Source organism: Anopheles merus, chromosome 2R (genome assembly GCF_017562075.2).
Source record: "Anopheles merus strain MAF chromosome 2R, AmerM5.1, whole genome shotgun sequence".
Lineage (NCBI taxonomy): Eukaryota > Metazoa > Arthropoda > Insecta > Diptera > Culicidae > Anopheles > Anopheles merus.
The window spans coordinates 41502845-41520441 of NC_054082.1; the positions used below are offsets into that span (position 1 = coordinate 41502845).

The 17597-nt window shown below is 37.6% G+C and overlaps 1 protein-coding gene across 33 annotated transcripts in view; it reads left to right on the forward strand.

Annotated features, from left to right (window-relative positions):
- Positions 1-17597, forward strand: part of LOC121589587 (calcium-activated potassium channel slowpoke) — a 70499-nt gene that overhangs the window by 22138 nt on the left and 30764 nt on the right. For 14 of the 33 annotated variants that reach the window (XM_041908615.1, XM_041908625.1, XM_041908631.1 and 11 more), the window contains exons 7-9: positions 4355-4446; positions 11614-11724; positions 12323-12428. In XM_041908615.1, coding sequence (XP_041764549.1) covers positions 4355-4446; positions 11614-11724; positions 12323-12428 — 309 coding nt within the window. Of the gene's footprint in view, positions 1-4354; positions 4447-11613; positions 11725-12322; positions 12429-14641; positions 14748-17597 lie in introns of all 33 variants that reach the window. The other 19 variants (XM_041908634.1, XM_041908636.1, XM_041908643.1 and 16 more) reach the window with 3 other exon arrangements.

The following is a 17597-nucleotide window of genomic DNA, read 5'->3' on the forward strand; positions in this document are numbered from 1 at the left end:
AGACTTACTTAATAACATTTGGTTTTTCGTTTTTTCCCTCATAATTCCTACTACATATATTTACTACTACTACTACTATTACTACTACTACTACTTAGTCTACAATTATAAAATCTTTTTTCGGTTTCGTACAACTACCGCCTCTATAGATACTGATTTTGCACCGATTTTTTTTTGTTCTGCATTTTTCAAGATTCTTTTACTGCCATATACCGTTCCAATAATTCAATTATTTTAGATCTAGCCGCTACAGCCAACAAAAAATTAACCAAAATACCAAAAATAAAACCCAAACCCCTCCGGATGTTAAGTTTTCAGTACCTACCTCACACATATACCAGTAGCGCAAACGTTTGCAAACGGTTTGCACCTGTGTTTTTCTGTTATATTCCGGTCCGGTTCGGCCAAGATTTGAAATTTTGGTTCTAGTTGAAAAGTTGAACGCAAAAGCAATCTCTAGCAATCCATTTTTGTTTTGCGAACCTCCTCCTGTCGATGCCATTTCTTTGGAACCTTCTCTCCACCACTACCACTTTCTACCACTATCACAACCACCACCATGCTCTATTCACGTTTACTTTCACCGCTTTCCTGTTGAGACTTAGTCCAAATTTTGTATCCTGTTCGTTGTTTTCTTTTTCTGTTTTTAAACCATATCATCAGTGCGGTTCGTAATTACAGATACTGGAATGGCTGTTGAGATATATAGTTGAGTAAATCAAACAAAAATGCTCCGCGAACTGCTTACTCAAAAACGGACTACCTACCCTCACGGTGAACTGGTTGCAATAGGGCCACTCTGCAATTACCGATCGTATTGATGAGACTTACACGTTGGTTTTTGGTGTATGATTTTTGCTGCCAACTATTGTCTACCTTTTTATGGGTTTTTCTTTCCACTTATTCCTACACCAGTTCCGGCCATCACACACGCTGGCCATCTTTTTTTTTTATAATAACTTTGTTTTATTGCAACTGTTGGGATGTTAACTAGCAAATGCCTATACATATTTCTCTCTGCTGTACAAATGGAGGGCCGGTAATTTTGTTTTGTTTTGGTTTTTTTCTTCTTCTCCTTCCCATTTTGTCCACCCTCTCGCCCACTGTAACCTAGCCTCTTGTGTTGTCGTGTTTCTTCACAGTTGTTTGTTTTACCATTTTTTACTGGATTTGTTTTTTCTTCCCTCTTTCTTGAATTCTTCTAGCATTATCTATTTACATACCAATTTAAAAAAAAAAACATTCATTTACTGTAGATAAAGATTTTTGCTTGCACAGCCTGTATGCCGCAGCCACGCATATTAGAGCAAAATTTTGATTGATGTTACCAGTTCCTTAACAAATCGGTAGTTTTTAACTACATCTGATCTGTCAACCTTAATTTTATCCATAATAGGAAAAGTGAGAATAAATAAAACGACCTACCCCGAAATTGCCTAAAATAAAAGAAAAGAAACCAGCTAACAAAATATGCAATCATAAAAATGCTTCTAATGGAACGATAATTAAACAACAACAAACAAAAACGTACAAGGCAAATGAATATCCTTCTGTGCATATGGATTGCGAAACAAATAGAGTGCTGGGCTAGACATGAGATATATATATATATACATTTTAGCTAGAGAGATTTCACTCGGTTAGGTCCTAGAAACACAATAACACATTACATCTCTGTCTCTCTCACACATGTACACACATATATATATATATATGAACACACAAACACACAAATACACATACATACACATCCACACACACCATTCACATATACACATACGCATACACGACTGGACTTGGTATCCTGTTCTAAGCGCTAGCAAATCATTTCGAACGAGTTTTGTTGTTATAATTAACATTATTTTCTATTCTGACCGGGTTTGTTTTTGGAAACATTGTGTATGAAAACTACACTGAACTTTTGTTCTCTTAGTTGACGAAGGGTTAGAGAGGAGATGGAGAGAGGAAGAGTGCATTTGCTAGAGCTTCCTTGGCACGATTATTGTGCCACAAACTTTTTCCCTCGCTCGAACGATCGTTATTGTTTGCGTTTTGTTTGTGGAAATGGTCTTTTGAGAGTTGCCCGTAACTGGCCACACTGGTTTGATTTGATCGTAGTGTGTATGTGTGTGTCTGTGTGTACGTTGGCGAAGATTAGAAGTTTTGTATTAGAAACGGTTTTGTCTATTGATTTTCCCTGAACAACAACAACTATTACTACTACTAGTACTATCACCACAGCCACCACCTAACGCCACACTGGTCAATGTGAAGTGAGGATCGTGTTAGTTGGTTTTTGTTTTCTCTTCTTGTCACCATGCCACTTTCCCCAAAAATCCACCACCCGCTCAAAAAAAAAAAAAAAAAACCAAGCTATGTGTTAGTCCTAAGAAATCGAAGCAATAGTTTGTGTAACATTACTGTGCCTTTGCACGCAGCCTTCAATGGTGGAATTGGTGTCATCTATAATAGCCAAACAGCCTTCTTTGAAGTGGCAAAACCTGTTCGGTATAGAATTGGCAAAGACAAATGAAAGGGTAATGCTTTTTGTACCTTATGGGACACTTAAAAATTGGTTTGGTTGATCGAACAGTAAGCATAGTTAATTTAAAAAAAGAAGGTTAAGTTCACTAAATTACAGTAACTATTTTCCTGGAGGCAAAAACAAACTCCTTCTCCAAGGGTGCGAGACTCATGATGCAGTTTTCTTTGGATAGTAAATGAATCACAATTAACTCTCTATTCCGATCTCGGTATAACAAACGTAGGTGTTTGCTTTAGTTTTGTATTTCCGTTTATAGTCGACTCATGTGTCACATTCTTCTAATTTCTATTTAAGTTTGTCCTTTTTGGCCGGCCCGGCTAGATAACGGTTGTGAGTTACCGGAAGCCAATCGATCACTAGACGACCGTACCTCGCTCCATTTTCTGTACTCCCTCTCCGTACACCCATTAGTTGCCATACGCGGTATGTAAGAATGTATGCACCTCTTTTAAACCCTTTTCCTTTCAAACTCCCAAACCTTCACATTACTATCCTAGACGGCCACGATCTCCTAAAAAACCTAGAGGAGTGTGTGAGTGAGTTGTTTTGTTTTAAGTAGCTTTATTCAATATGATACAAAATTTTCCTTTTCTATATTCCTTTGTTTGATTTGTACCTCCAATTTCTTACCAACATCGGCGGTGTGTGCTGCATTTGTGCTACCAAAGGGTAGGCGAGTTACCGTACTGATGAACGCGTGTTTTGTAGAACTGTGATTTACTGGAACCCGAGAAGAGCCTAGGGTATGGTTTAGCTTAAGTGGACGTGTACAACAATCACTCATTAGATTCAACCTGCCGACCTATCAGAAACGGGTTGTAAACTAAATCTCGATTGCATCAAGCGATCCTCGGTGCTGAAATCAATGAATTGCATATACATACATCTATATTACGTCCACAGTCTTATGCCACACATTTTGCCGGCACCTAAATTTAATAAGGCAATCGAAAAGCAACTGAGATTATACAAACGACACTGGCAGGAGAATCAGATGCACTAGGGGTGGGGTAGAATTTTCCGTTTCTCGAGTGTGTGTGTGTGCGTGTGTGGTTTGATTCTGCTGTCACCTTTAGTGAAGAACTGCCGGACGTATTAAGTGTTCGCCCTTCTTTTAACAACTCTTCATTTACTATCGTCTGTGTGTCAACGTAACAGCCCAAGTCTGAGTTTATACATGTTGTTTTTCCTTTCTTTTTTCTTTCCTACCATGGTCTCGGAAACCTACCTCTTCTTCTCTGTGGCATTGTGTGTCGAATTCTGCAATAAACTCAAACGAAAATAAACTATTGCCGAACGTCCCGCTGTATGGGTATCGCTGAAACGCTGCGAATGACTGCGAATAAATCAAACGTGAACAATAATGGCACACCGGCTATATCTAACGGTGACCTGAAAAATTAACTGCGATTCAATGTTAAAAAAATATATACAAACTAAACTAAACAAACAAACTACTGCAAATAATCCGGATGCCGGATTGGGGTCCTGTTTGTTCTAAATTTCCCATTTTCCATTTACGAACGAAACTGAACGTACTGCACAAAACTGGAAAAATGGAATCTTCATGAACGCTCCTATATCCGATAAACACTACTTTAACTTCATTCGTAAACACACTACCGAAATGGGTTACGTTGTTTAATTAAATTTTTTTACTACTTATCTTCTTATTCCCAATCAAAAACTGCACAACGACAAATACCATCAAAACCAAAATTCTTCCGAACTAATTATCGATCAACACTCTACTACCACCTTAACAAAAAAAAAAAACCACACTTCCCGAAAATTGCTACAAAACTAAAGGCGATATTTGCAAGTTGTATACCAGAGATTATAGACTTGATCGGAACAAGACCCAAATATGGGGGAACACTGAAGAATGAACGGGGAAGAAGGTGAGATTCTACAAGAACCTACATCATTATAATCGTTCGCATTACCATTGTGCCACCGCCATCCATCCCACCCACCTTATATAGCATTTCATTGTTTCTTGTGTTGTTTGTTTTTCCTCCATCTTGCCTTCCGCACTATTTTGCGCTCCGTTTTGCTCCATTTTGCTCATTTGCCGTCCCAGTCAAGGCCCTCTCCCGCGATTTCTCGCGATTGGTCCCGCGATTTCTCCTGCTTGATTTTTTTTGTTCAGCATTCCGAATTTCATTTGAATCAATCGATTCTGTTCCTTTTTTCATTTGCTCTATCGTCGGTTTCCTTATCCACCATCAAGCAATTTATCAGCTGATGCGTATAACAATGTTCTGTTATTCTTAATCTTTTTAAATTCTTTCGTTTTTTTCGTTTCATCATATCTGCTAGCTCTGCACATTTTACGTCTTTTTTGCCTTCTCTCTTTCTCTTGCGTTTTGTTATGTACATTGATCTCTGCCTAACTGATTCTTAGGCGTTCCTTTGTATTTTTTATTGGTTTATCTCCCACCATCAGTCTCGTGCTGTGTTGGCTGTTTTGTCATGTGTCTCTGTTTGACAGTTTAGTGTATTGTTTACTCGTTGGCGTATACACGTTTTCTGTTTCTGCCTTCGTTTGTCTGTTATCTCCTGTGCTCCTTGCTCTTTTGTTAACTTCGAATCAAGACTATCCCACCTGTGTATGGTCAATGTTTGCTAAGTGTTCACTGTCCTTTACCAATATTGTGTTGATCATGCGTATATCTTGGTCTCTGAATGTCTCATAAGGATGGAATGTATTGATTATGGTTTATTTCAAATCTATCTGTTTCATTAACTAGTGTTACAAAACCCATATGAACTTTTTTCGGGCTCCTTTTTCTGCCCCCTCCCCACACGATGTTGTCTCTTTTGTTGGAATCTCTTTTATATCGGCATAGCTATTTTGATGTCGGAAATTGCTCTTGAAAACTTTCATATCACCGTATAGACCGGTGTTTTTATACCTCTTCTTTGTTTTATTAAATACATTCAATGCCTTTTGTCCCATCTTCTGAGTGCTAACTGAACGATGCACGCTTGTTTTGCAGTGAATTTAAAAATCCGATTCGTTTGATTTGTCTGTTTTGCTAATTTTTCGTTTTGATTACACACTAATCCATTTGCAAATCGATCATAATCGCAGCAATTGGTGCCTTTCATAAAATAGCTTCTATGGGTTTTGCAAAGCACTTTGATTTGAATTTGATGCTGTTTTTTTTGTATTATTGCCTCAGTTCGCTGCGCAATGCATATGGCTTGTTTTTCGGTTTCATTTGTGTTGCGTATATTTTTTCTTCTTAATTATTTCAAATGCCTGTTCGCACATCCACTTTTGTGTATGTGCAAACGATGGCATTCAATAGTACCACCATTTTTGTTGTCTTGTGTGTGCGTGTTTGTTTTCTACTGTTTTTCTACTTATTTTTAGTTTGTTTTTGAACAATGTATGACATGGTTTCGTTTTTGTCTCGAATCTACCATTTGCTAAAATTGGTTTCGCTACCTTTTTTGGGTTCTTTTTTCACATTCTCTATTTTTTTCGAACGAACCTACATCGTATCCACACTAAACATGCCACTTTGGGATGGAACCATCATGAAGATAATCATTTAACAAAAAGAAAAAAAGAGAAAGACAAACAAACGAACTGTGGGTGTTTTTACAAACTAAGGTATACTCTGGTGTTCAACTTCCCAAATAAATCGTCGTAGATTGTTAGCATTCAACTGTGCCAATATTCGCATCACAGCAGAAGCATGACCAGATACGGTATGCTCGAGGGAAAGCGCACTGCTACACGTCTCCACGCGAGCGAGTAGTGTATAAGTATGAAATACATTCGCACTTTCGCTTGTGCATACTTTCCAAGCATCTGGTTCTGATTCTGAGTGCGCGACCATCGTCTCTCTTACTTACCTTACCTTACCTTACAACTCTTGTCTGATTACCCTAATCTACTCACTATAATCTTGCTCTGGTCCTAGCCAGCTTCCAAACTATGTAACGCAAATGGTGGAAGCGGCGTACTATAAGAATAAGTAAACCGCGAAGAAGATCCCGACGCTATGATTAACGATATGCACTAACCGTACAGTGCAAGCCATTCTTCTCGAATTTGTGTAGTGTCAATATCGATAAGTGTGTTTTTATTTTCAATGGAAGTACATGTATCGTATTGTGTTAGTGTTTAATAAACCATTTGTTGGTGCCAGATTAGCTGTACTATCCCCCCTCCCTCCACCTCCACCCCGCCCTATTGTCCACTGATAGCTATTCATATTATTACAACCTTAAGCATATCTACCTCCGGGCACCGGACGTATATGTGTATGTATGTATGTGTGTGTGTATGTGTGTGGCAGTGTACAATCGAATAGTAGTGTGGGGAAGGATATTTTCAAACCGAGACTGTACATATAGGTATCTTTAAAAATAACTACGATAAACCCTCACATATGGTAGGTGTGTTGGTTAGGTGATCCTGTGTTGATGTCCTCGCGTTACTGTTTATTGTTTAAACTGAAACGAATTGTAGCCACCATCTAATAATGGTGATTGTTTGTTGATTGGGTAAACTATGGACATACTAAATACATTCACATACACTCACACACACTTCCACATACCTACATATACATATACACGAGCCATAGAATGTGTGATGTACTTATTCCCAGGTCGGTCAAATTGCCCTGCTAAATGGATAATGCGACTCGTTGCGCTAGGTTGTACTTTGCATGTTCTTTTATTATAATCGAATGTATTGGTGCATACTTCTGCATTCAATATGAGCAACGAGAGATAAGTCTTTTAAAGCACAGCCTTTGTGAACTGGCACTGGATGATGATCGAGCAATTTGCTCACTGCTTCATGTAAACAACAAAACTGACCATAACATCTGTTGATCCAGGGCAGACATGATGTGTTTGTAGTAGTACTAATTAATTAAGTTGTAGATCGTGACCGTATTCCTTGTGATTATTGATATCCTGATTAGTGTTGTACTGTAGTCTTTTAAGAATAGATATTGAGAATGTTCCACAAGAAGAAATGATTTGCTAGACGTACTGAATGCTCCCAGTAACGTCATCCAACAATCTAACAATAGCTCACCATTTCGCGCTAATCGACGATGTTCCACAAAAATGTATGGGCCACTGAATACTGTTGAATCGAGGCACATACGGAAATCAAATCACTAAAAAATATGTTGAAATCCGTGTTGCTGTCGCGGTATGACCGGATATGATATTGTTCCTAAATTACCAATCGGATGCTTTGACTCCAGTCCTGTTGACAGACTTACTTAAAAGCAATACTATAGTGACACTCAGTATCTGGTACTTTTACAAACCTGTACAGACCAAGACGAGAGAATTGATTTCTCGTACCAATTACAAGCTATGCTTCGCTCGGTTATGTAGTTGTTGTGCATCAATGCATCGGTTAATCGTAAATGAAGCATAAACAGGTCTACTGTAAGAGTTAGATAATTGTCATTATTTTTAAAACATACAAGTACCACTTTTTATGCACCTACACACATAGCGATATGCGTGTACGTGTATAGACACAACCTATATACACATATACTCTGGCTAGCCCTCATCTCGTATCGAACCTGTTCTTTTTTTCCTGTGAATGAGTACACGATAGGAACTGAATGCACGAATGAATTATGTTCTTAGTGTTTTACCATTTCGATTTGTCTTGGTATTTATGTTTGGGAATATTTCCTTTCGCTCCGCTTTCCGGGCGAAAGACGTAAACTGCTAAAAAAACTACTACCTTTCTCTGTAATGTTTTGTGCTTGATGTTTGATAGAAATGATGTACTATTTGTAATTGTTGTTGTTTCACGGTGTTCCGTCCATAAGTAAGGCAGTATTAAATAAAAACAAAAAACAAACAAACACTCCATTACAATCGTTCCGTTGGCATAGCCTGGTGCATTATCCAATGCAATATCTAGATATCGTTTGTCGCTAGAACGAAATTGAAATTAGATCATCATTCGTACGTAATATCAAATCAATTCAAAAATATGTTTAAAGCTTGAAAAGCCAAACATACAAGCTAGAGTTGAAATATCTCCGATCGCACCAAAACTTAAACGAGATCAATTTAATTGGGCTTACCGTGCCAATGCACCACACGATATCTTACTTAACTGTTCACAGCCATAACCGGCCGGCGGTAGCCATATATTGAATTCAAGAAGCAAAAACATGCGTGGCCAGGCTGAAAACATAACCCGCTGTATCTTTTAGTGCGTTCAACCAGCATCCTCTACCAGTTGGAGTAGTGTTTCGGTAATGTTTTGATATGATGATAGTATCGTATTTTTATCGCTTTTGTCCATTCACCATCCTCAACCGGTCCGTGGCAACGAGTTGTTTGTGGTAAGCACTAGACAAACAATCAACCAATGCTGCTGGTTTAATATAGTACAATCAAAGTGGTTTAGTAAATATAAGCAATACTTTCAGGACCTCTCTTAACCAAGGCATACGCAAGAGTGATAGCGATTTCAAAACAGAGCGAGCGCGTTATTAAAAAGAACATCAGTACAAAGAAATAAGAGCTACGTGCATAGATTAATAAATCACGGTTTGCAGTTTTCGTGTAATGCATCTCCAATAGTAGCACCAATGACTAATATTACGTTACAAGACTGCTACTCTCTTCGTCTCAGTGCTGTGCGCGCACGCGTTTGTGTGTGAATCTTAACAAATGCATACAGATTAATGTATTTCGCTAAAAGGAAAGATAATGATTTCAAACAATGCCACCGCTTGTAATACGTTGCGACGGATTTGCATGCGACCGTGTTTCATAATAGATTGTATATTTAAGCAATATGTATGTATGTATGTATGTATGTATGTATGTTTGTATGTATGTATTGCTATAGTAAAGCATCTGCTAAGTGCTCTAGTATTTCGTAGATAGAAATAAACCACACACATTCAACATAAACATAAAAATCTTCTGCACCATACACCTAACCACCTGCTGCCCTTACGATGCACAAGTAGTGATTAATTAGTTTATATGCGTTTAGTAACTTAAGCTCATATGTAAACAATTTTGCTCGTAGTATGCTGCACGAATCAAACTCATCATGTATATATATATATATGTAAGAATCGTGTATATAATGTAGTGTATGTATTTAAAGTTGCTATTCACCGAGCAAAATGCAACGACGCATCATCGCTCAAGCAATATTATGGCTCAACTTTAGTACATGTTTTGGTGTTCGAATCTCATAGTGCTTTCTTTACTTTTCCTACAACCGGCAGTGAAATGTAACATAAAAAACCCAATAGCTAGGACTGCGTTTACATAAACATTAAAACAGTTAAAAAAACAGTTACCTAATTCATAATTTCTAGCGAAAAACCAAAACATAAACTAGCTGCTCTTATCAAGTAATAGATCGCGCAAAACCAACATATAAAAAATGTCTCTCTTTCTTCTACCGTATAACAATACTATCCTCTTCGCCACCATCGTCTTTCATTGCAATTCTCTTCTATACCTCCCTCTCTCTTTCTCTCTTTCTGTGTATCTTTATCGCTCTTTTTAATGGTGTCTAAAAATATTAACCTATTTTTGACGTTGCTCATACTGTCGGCACAGCTCTTTTGTATGCGTACCGTCGATCTATACGGATAGGAATTACGATACGATCCTTTCCGCGGTGTTTTCCCCAGTGCTATGTGCAATGTTCTCCACTGTGTCAATGTCAATTGGCCGGTCGGTTTTGGGCTGGTCCCTCTCGCGGCCAGGCACCATGATCTTTGATAATTGCACCAATGACGATGCCTCCTTGAAATGTGTTGCCTTGTTTGTGTTATATCTTTCCCTTCTTTCGTCGTAATTCTCTTTTTATCTGTTTCTCTCTCTCGCGCTATCTCTCTTTCTCTCTCTTTTTTCCTTCCCTTAACCCCCACCCCCTTATAGTATCATTAAAAGTCTCTTTCATATGTTAATTGTTTAGTTTTGTTATCGACGTCGTGTGGTAGAAAACATGTCGTTCTTTTTGCATGCAGCCCGGTTGTGTCATCCTACCTGTGGTTTTGTTTTGATTATGTTTAATCCAAGTACTGTGTTGATTTTCTTTCATTATGTTCATCCGTTCATTTTATCTCGTTGTGTTTTTTTGTGTTTCGTGTTTATGGTCCATCACATCCCGTCTGTATCGTGAAAATTACATTTCGTAAATCGTCGTAAATTGTCGCGTCTCATCAAGCTCCTCTTCAACTCCTTTTCCCTTCGCCTTTGCCGAAACTGTAACTGTCACTGTTATCATATTTGCCCTGTCCCGATACCTGCCCCACGATCCCTCACTTTTCCCATTTAACAAATTTCTTGATCTTGATCACCGTTTCCTAATCCTCTCTCTTTATATCTCTCTGTTGTTATTGGTTTTCTTTGCTTTACCCGATAACTCAAATAAGTTTAAATGTTTGTTTTTTCATTGCTTTCCGTTACGACTTAAAATCCAATTCAAATCGTACACAAGATGGCACTAGCAGTGGCACTAGCAGTATGGCATGAACTTTTTGACAAGATGGCAGAAAATCCCAAATAGTGACCAACCCCGCCAAACAGTGCGGCTATGAAGAACTGTCTCAAGTGCTGTTTGCTATGCTGCTTCTAGTGTTATCGTACATATCAATCCGGTCTAGGAAAAGATCCAGGCGGCCTAGCAAACCGTCATATTTATGTTATTCGTTTTGTTTTTTTGTTTCATATGGTTTCTATTTAGTTGTGTTTGCTGACATGTTGTGTCACGATATAAGTCCATGAATTGTTTGCTAACATACGTTTCTTTTCTTTGTGTATCCTTATCACCTGGCCACCTTGCGCACGCATACATGGTGTTGTGTATGGTCGTTTATCTGCCGTTTTCAACGGTGCATTGGTCCATCCTGGTGCGATGCTGCTGGAAATCCGAATGCCGTCCATCATCTGATGTCCCGTGGCTCGGCATCTTCCTTGGCGATTCCTTGATGGTGCAAAAAATAAATCCTTCGGGTGAATATGTTGTGTGTGTGTCTGTGTGTGGGTGTGATTGTGTGGGGCTGGCACGAATACGGCAATAGACATATCGTGGTATGCGGGCACATAACATACGAATCGGTGTCGCATTTCCTGAAGGACTTTTTACACGAAGATCGCGAGGATGTCGACGTCGAAGTGGTATTTTTACATCGGTAAGTAGATCTTTCTTGTACCTTTAAAATTTATATACACAACAGCTGCCGCTGCAGCATAAAGGTTTGCAGACGGAGTGTGTTGTTATTTTCTTCTTTTGTTTTTATTTATTAATTATGAGTTGTTCTCACTTTCTCGTGTTGCTCCCAACACAAAAGAGTAATCTCATCAATTATAATATTAAAACTGAACAACGTTTTTTACCCAACATAGAGCAAGTATCTCTTTTCTCAAACGCTATATTTAACTGAGCAATAGTTTGTACATTATCTTTTTTATTTTACTTAAGATGCAAATGTTGTCGTTATTATTTCTACCATCAGCTCTCATCACAGTTTCGGGACTTTTTGTTTCCTTCATCATTGTACTGTACTAAGCTGATGTTAGTATTGATCAACGATTTGGATCAAGTTTTCATGGAAAAGTTGCTCCTTTGCCTAAAAGTGTGTTGAATCATTTTTAATTTTGACCTTATGTTCGTCATAATTGTTGATGTAGTTACTTTACCGCAAATCCTGTAAGAATAACAAGCAACATGTTTCTTTAACCATAATACCAATTTCTATAACTGACCATACATACCTGTATCAAATGTAGAAAGGAGCCTGATCTGGAACTCGAAGGTCTCTTGAAGCGTCATTACACAACGGTGGAGTTTTTTCAGGGAACTATGATGAATGCGGTCGATTTGGAACGAGTGAAGGTATATGAATACAGCTTTTAACAAAAACTAACAAAAACAGCCAAAACAAATCAGAAAAAAACAGAAATCAAACAACCGAAAACTTACAACAGCAACAAACATTAGTTTTACTATGCTTTCTTATGCATAAAGTTTCTCCATCAAACAAACAAAACAAACCAAAACATTCCCACAACAGAAACATACCACAACTACCTTCAAACAGGAATGCATTAATTCCCACTGCAAGAATTTAACCTGTGAACATTATCTGCAAAACACGTTTTGTCAATGCTATCGTCGTTCGTCTGACTATTTTTGAATCACACTAACCAACATATTTTCCCGCACACTAAACAAACCGCCCTTGCACAACGCAGAAAATTCAGTTGTGGCGCAGTGGCACTTGCGTCTTAACTTTTGCGTCATATTCTGTTTTGCCAGTTTACGGATAACTATTTGGTCACACGTGTTTAGTTTAGTGCAGCACTCGGGAATCCCGAATCGAATCTGTGCCGCTTTTGTGGGTGTGTTTGCCGAGACACAGCATGCTTCCTTGCGCGCGGTAATGTGCACCCATGACAACACTTCGCAGACCGGGATTCTCTGGCTGGCAGGGTTGACAACTAAGTTTGTTAGCTAGCAACAGGACAGCTTTTTTCGACATGCATAGCCACTAGGGTCCAATAGGTATTGAAAAGTTCAGTTGAGATAACTCTGCTTACCTTGTGTAGGGAAGAAATTCGCCGTAAGGCTAGCCAAGTAAATCGTTCCATCCAGTTGTTGTTGAACAGGTTAGTTCGAAGCGTAGAGATAGTGTTAAGCAATTATTCGGCTATCATTTACCATTTCCTTTCGATTCGATCTATTGCTATATATGTTTAAGACTACCAATCGGCTATTATGATAGTTTTTACTCATTATATGTTGGCCTTCTATGATGTTGCTGGCATATTTATAGTAAAGCGCAATACATAAACATGCCACACAATGCCACCATCGTGCTTGCGCATGGTACAGTTTTAGATTGACCATTTCAATCTTCTTCGCTCATTACTGTATCTATTCAGTGTTTTTTTCGGTTTCTCTGCCTCTCGCAGTCTGTTAATCATTTGTGAGTTTTATTTGTATTTTTTTCTTTCTCTTTTGCCTGTAACTGTTTTTCACCACTCACCTCTAATAAATGATAGTAATTTTGGCTGTACTACAGCAATAAGTTTCATTTGAGTTAGAATGTTATCGTTTTCTGTTGTTCTTTTTCGGAATGCAAAACTTCGTATCATACATTTTACCGACCATTTCTTATTCTGTTATGTGTACATTCGTTTGGATCAAACTTTGATTAATCGCTTCGTATTTTGTTTTTGTTATTATTATTGTAATTTTGCATCTTCTAATTTTAAAATTTCTATATTTATAAATATATATATGCGATTTGTAAGTCTTGCCACTTCAACAAGGTCCGGGAACAGCTCGTGACAAGAGGTAATATCTAAAAATGTTCTAGTTTCGTCAGATTGGTATTGAACTGGTTCGTAATATGATCAGCACAAGCAAAGTTCAAAAGCGTTGCAGAAACGATTTGCATTTCCGCGTACCACGACTAGAGACCAACATTGCTGATGCATTGCTTTTTAATATTATAATTGATATAAAAATACATTTCTTTTGAGTTATATTTCTTTTAAAAAGACTAATTAACATTCACAAAAAAAAATTCCGGAATGGAACAATTCCCAGCGTAATGGAGCATTTCCATTACCTTACGGCATTTCTTCTATGACTAACCTCATGTGTGTCTTTTCTTTCTATTTTCTATTTTTGCGCTTTTTCGTAACACGCACTTTATACACTTGAATTGTTCTCTTTGCCCCTCGATCGAATATTATATTCTGGAATGTATGCGTGTCGTTCAATGACCGAACTATCTAAAATTCTTCCTAACGAACTCGCGCGCTCTCTCTATCTCTGTTTCTCAAATATGGGCGATTAATATTACATGCATCGCCAACCAAACTGGGACGCTGTTGTGCTGATGATTCGTTGTTGTGCTGTTTTGGACTATCTATATTCTATTATTCTTGCTACCGAACGCTTAATATGGATTTGTGCGGATAAATGCATCGTTTACATTAAATCCCGTAAATCAAACAAACTTAATAATAAAAAAACTTGCGTCCGGACGCGTCCTATGTACTTGTTTGCGCCCGTTCCCAATGTACGACCAATTAAAGTAAACCACCCGATCTGGAGCTGGAAGGTCTGTTCAAACGTCATTTCACCACCGTGGAGTTTTTCCAGGGAACGATTATGAGCCCCATTGATCTGCAGCGGGTCAAGGTAATCATTGTTAGTGTACTACTTTAAACCCATCCCATATCAAATGTTTCGATTGCGTGTCATATTTGGTACAAACATTAACTGCCTATCTATTTATCTTCAGTTGTCTTTTATTAAACATTTTAATATACTATTCTTTTTATCTCTTTCTCTCTCTGTCTCTATTTCCCGTTATCACGCAATTTTTTCTTCAGAACATTTGTTTTGCTATTATGATTATTATTCTGACGATGGTTATATATTTACCTTCTAGGCGTGTTAGATGTGGTGAATGTGTTGATTTTTTCATTTTGAGTTAGAACAAAAGCTCTCTGTGTTACACACACTGACACACCAATACACATATACGAGTTTGTGTATATATATATATATTATTTGTTGCGACCAATGTGGTGTGTGTATAATCGTTCCCTTTTGTTTCGTGATGTGTGCGGATTTGCATAGTCAGACAGAGCAACTTCTTGTAGTAGAATACAAGAGATTTACAAAGATGTTCCAATAGTTTATCCCTTCCCTTTTAGGTAACCAAATGCATACAGTATATGAAAAGCGATATCAAAATAGCTGTCACATTTTTCTTTCCTGGAACTCATTGCCTGTATCACATGTTTTAACACATTGACTGCAAAATAGACAAATCAATTGAACGACAAAAAATAACAAAACCAATACAGGCACTCCCCGAGTTTTGAGGTACCGGATGTACGCGGTTTCGAAGATACGTGGTTTTATAAATAGGATAGTTCTTAGAGCGATGTATACTGGTTTGGATGCTTTGATTGTCAAATTCAAAATAAATTCAGTTTCAGCTGAATTTTACAAATCAATCAAAATGAAAAAAAAAATAATAACGTCAATCTGATATACCGTACTTTAGCGCGCATAACGATCCCTTTTTAGAACGAAAATGTCCAAAATCAGATTAGGTGGGTCTGAGACATTACAATCAATTACGTACAAAGATGGTCTGTTGCATGTTTATCCACAAAGATAACACTAGAAACACAAGGAGTGTTGCCTAGAAAATGCATAACCAAAAGAAAGAAGTTAGAAACTAAGAAAAAATGGTTGATGATTCAAATTCATAAAAAAGAACATTTTGAGCACGAGGTCAAAAACTATATCTCAGAAAATATGAAAATATGGCTTAATATTCGGTGTTACTAGAAGTACAAAAAGAAGTAAATTTAATCTGAATCAAATTGGTAAAAACATCTAACATCATTAATTTATAAGCTAATCCCACTTAGTTCAAGCAATTTTTTTTGAAAATAGATATGTTCACTCAGCGTATATCTTTGTTGAAGAATCTTTCCCCTTCTACCAGAAACAAATGACAAAAATAGGTTTCTTGTCAAAATTCCTGGATCATAATGCCAAAATATTTCTGGATTGCTTTAACATCATTCGCCGAAGGTTGCTTGGCTTCCTCTACCCCCGTTAAAAAGTGTGTTTGAAAGATATTTTCTAGCAGAATATGGCATGTGTGAACGCCCCCAATTAGCTATATTTTGGATAAAAAGAGAGAAATTGGGCTTACCTGGAAATCCAACAAATGGTCGGTTTTCCTGTGGTCCGAATTAATAGTGTATCTCGGGGAAATCCTATATAGGTTATAACCTATCAACTGCAACTGTTAATGGTTGGCAGTATATTGAATATTGACGATTACACAGTACTTATTCTTTTGAATTCAGTATTAAAACATATCAGTCAATGTGTTAAAGTGAACAGAAGTGCTGGTAATTTTGTATAAATTTTAATAAAAAATCTTAATAAAAATCATGCAAAATCTATGCTCCATCAGAAGCACATTCAGTGCAGAGAACGTTTGTTAAATAATGTTATGTAGAATTGACTAAACATGTTTTATTTTGCTCAAATAAAAATAGTACCAATCTATGGCATGATGGTCAAGGTGATTGTACAATAATTGAAAACAAAGCTTATTGCAAACATTTACAGCGCTATTGATATTATGTCAACAGCCTGTGGAATTTTTGAGATGGCTGCTACGCACGACGTATAGCGGGGTAATTCCAATGTAGGGTACAATACATTTTGCATAATAAACACAAACGCATTTTCAAAGTATGAAATACATAACAGTACAATATAGGAATGAAAAATAAAACATTTTAGATTATTAGATGTTGTTCCACACACGCTTTTGGAACGGTAGCTACTATGAACGGTAAGTGAGCTGCATTCACTTTTCTTTGAGCACCACAAAATTTTGCACGCACGCATGTTCGCTCTAACACTGGTAGCAGTGTTCAGTATGCTTTTGGTTTTTTAGTTCTTCTTCGGTTTTTCTGACGCAAGCGTTAATTAGTGCGGCCTATTCTAGTTAGACTTAAAAATCCTCTGCATTACAGCATAACAAGCCGAGAACGTGTAAAATAGGCTCTAGTGAAATAGTTTTGATTGTTTACGTGATTATTTTTTTCTTTCTCGATGTGCGTATCGGTTTGGGTTTAATTTCTTGTTGTTACTGCTACAAATCTGATTGTCCTATGGAATACTCTGTGCTAGCTTGCGCGCGATTGATATGATGACACCGTTTGGATTTGTTGGATAGTGTCATCGTTTCGCGTCGTTCACCAATAGCAGTGGTTTTTGGTACAGTTTGGTTGGTAGCCGATGAAGCTAGTGTGTCGTTGTTGCAACATTAGGTCAATAGGAGCTCGAAAGCAGAGTCCAAGAATAGAGAAGATGCGTGGCACGCGCGTTCCTAGTGCTAATAAGTTTTACTGAATGATGATAGATTGTGATGTACTGTGAGAGATATGTCCTGTTGAAAGTATGATATAGTGTATAACAGTAAAAGTTGATGATGCGAAACATTCC